Source organism: Montipora foliosa, chromosome 7, assembly GCF_036669935.1.
Source record: "Montipora foliosa isolate CH-2021 chromosome 7, ASM3666993v2, whole genome shotgun sequence".
NCBI classification, from domain to species: Eukaryota; Metazoa; Cnidaria; class Anthozoa; order Scleractinia; family Acroporidae; genus Montipora; species Montipora foliosa.
The window spans coordinates 2,113,929-2,116,428 of NC_090875.1; the positions used below are offsets into that span (position 1 = coordinate 2,113,929).

The following is a 2,500-nucleotide window of genomic DNA, read 5'->3' on the forward strand; positions in this document are numbered from 1 at the left end:
ATGATGTACCTTGGTCAGCCAACGAGTCCTGGTTGACTTCATTATTTTGACTCACAGTTCCCGAATCAACTACTTCCTTTGGTTCATGAAAATGTAACAACGTGTGATGTGCCTGTCCACAGCCTTCCACTTTACACCTGATTGTTGACTTGCATTTTCTTGAGTTGTGTAGAGATGAACTGATGCAGTTAAAACATATTTTGTGCTGCCTGACAAAGTCATTTCTTTCCCTCGGAGATTTGGATTTAAATGCCTCACACTGGTACAGGCGGTGGGACTGGCAACACATTGGACAAGGCTCACCCTTTGCGGCTGTCATGTTAACAAAAAAGGCGGGTTTAGGGGTCACAGGCGGCTTGCCCCTAGACTTGAATTTAGAAACCACGTTCTCACGACTTCCAGCACTGAAGAAAGGATGGTTCAAAATAAAGGCTCGCTCCCTGAGGAAGTCCACTACATGCTTGAAGGTAGGCATCGCATGACCTTCACCCTCTAGGCACTTTAAACGTTTAGCAAATTTGGCTTGCATCCACTTAGGAAGTCGCATGATGACTTTCTCAAGGTTGCCTGCATTCATTTCATTCAAGTATCCCATTGACTCTAGGATATCATAAGTAACTTGAACCATGTCTGCGTATTGCTGCAAGCTGTCCTTGTCATTAGGTTGTATAACAGGTCCTCTAGTGAGAGATTCCACAGACGCTCTCACTACTTGAAATGGCTGACCAAATCGGTCCTCCAACGTCCTAAGGGCCTTTGCCAAACCACCTGGCAATGGCTCGTACCGCTGAACTGCAAGAAGCGCAGGTCCCTCTAGAAATTGTAATAGACGGGTCATTTTGACAGCATCATCAAGCGGTTTTGTCTCCACCAGTTGCTTGAACCTCTGGCGAAAGGCAGGATATTGTTGAGGCGATCCATCAAACTTCTGGACTCGCACATGAGGGAGATCATGAGAAGCACTTATCCTTTCCATTGAGGACATAATAGCTGTAAGGCTTTCATTGACAGCTGCACTAGACATGTTAGGCATGACTGCAGATGGCGTGACCGTAGACGGTGTGACTGAGGTCACAAAGGTCAATGGTTGGCATTCCCCTTGGCAATCACCTTTGACAGGTTTGGGCACATTACTCTCATGAACAGTTGGCTTAAGCTGCATTTTTGGAACCACAAGTGGATCACTAAAACAGATTCCTCCAGTAGCATGCATGGAGGTAGTAGCTGCGGGGTTTTCTACTGCAGGTGTAGACGTGAGAGGTGGGTTCATAACTGACACAGGTGCAGGAGTAAAGCTACTAGAGATCACTGAAGGCAAAGAAGCGACTGGAACTTCAAGAGGTTCCACGAGTTTGTCCTCTGGGTGAAATTCTTCAACTTTGGGAGACCACTTAATACCATCCTTTTCATTGGTCAGTTCAGACATTTCTTGTTCTGCCAGGAAGGCCTCTAGTTTGGCTAGTTCTGCCTGATCTCTTGCGGCCACAACCTCTCTTGCGGCCTCTAATTTGGTCAGTTCAAGCCTATGTTCAAGTTCCAATTGCGTTCGTTTAATTTCCATCTGAACTCTTTTCACTTCGAGCTCAACTACCCTTCTACTTCTTTCTTCAGCTTGTTGTTGCATCAATGCTGCCCTCGCAGCTTGGACTTTAGCTTCACGGGCTTTCGAACTAGACACACTTAATCTCGAGGCGTAACTTTTTTGGGATTTCACAGATTCCGGCTGGGAATGTTTCCCTTTCTCCATTATTTCTTCAGACACTTGATTATTGTAAAATTCGGCAGCATCAATAACAAATCGCTCAATCTTAGCGTTGTAATCTTGTACTCTTATGCGTTGAGTATCACGGTCACTCAAAACACTCTGATATTTTTCACAGGAAGTGTCAAGCAAATCATCATATTTATCACAGCATGCACAATACTGCTCCCATGCGGTATTAAGTTGTATTTGTTGTGTTCGTACCTTAACAACGTTTCCAAAATCCTTAACACTTTCGTCTAACGCATTACACACCTTTGTGATGGTTGACAAATGTCCCCGACGAGATCTATCCAGTGACTCTAACCTTTCGTAGAGAATTCCACGTTGCGACATGACACAAATCTTGAACGACGGCGGTTTCCTCTAATGAATCGGCGATTCTCCAGTTGAGGTCGTAAACAGCGTAAATAAGCACAAATTCCACAGCAGGAGACGATAAAACATATGGTTTTTACACTAATGTCCGGGCCGGACATTTGAAGCGGCAATTAGGCGAGGATACCACAAACATCCTTCAACAACACAACGAGTTTAATGACAATGTAGTGAATCTTTGACATTATGACAACCAGCGATGTCGACCTTTCATCTGTATTACTACCTTTGACAAGCCGTAAAAACCTAAGAAATATGACAAACATTAGCTAGCGAATCGGAACTAGAAACAGAGACTATCCAGCAACTCACCATATGATGAAAGACGGCATAAGCAAACACAATTCACAACTAAGCGTT

General features: G+C 44.4%; 1 protein-coding gene across 1 annotated transcript in view; it reads right to left on the reverse strand.

Annotated features, from left to right (window-relative positions):
* LOC138009597 (uncharacterized) overlaps window positions 1–2,500 on the reverse strand; it is a 3,579-nt gene that overhangs the window by 1,061 nt on the left and 18 nt on the right. The window contains exons 1-2 of the mRNA XM_068856657.1: window positions 2,453–2,500; window positions 1–2,386 (exon numbers count right to left, since the gene is read on the reverse strand). The exon at window positions 1–2,386 is cut by the window's left edge and continues 1,061 nt beyond it; the exon at window positions 2,453–2,500 is cut by the window's right edge and continues 18 nt beyond it. Of these exons, the coding sequence (XP_068712758.1) occupies window positions 1–2,098 (2,098 nt within the window). The 5' untranslated portion in view covers window positions 2,099–2,386; window positions 2,453–2,500. The remainder of the gene's footprint in view (window positions 2,387–2,452) is intronic.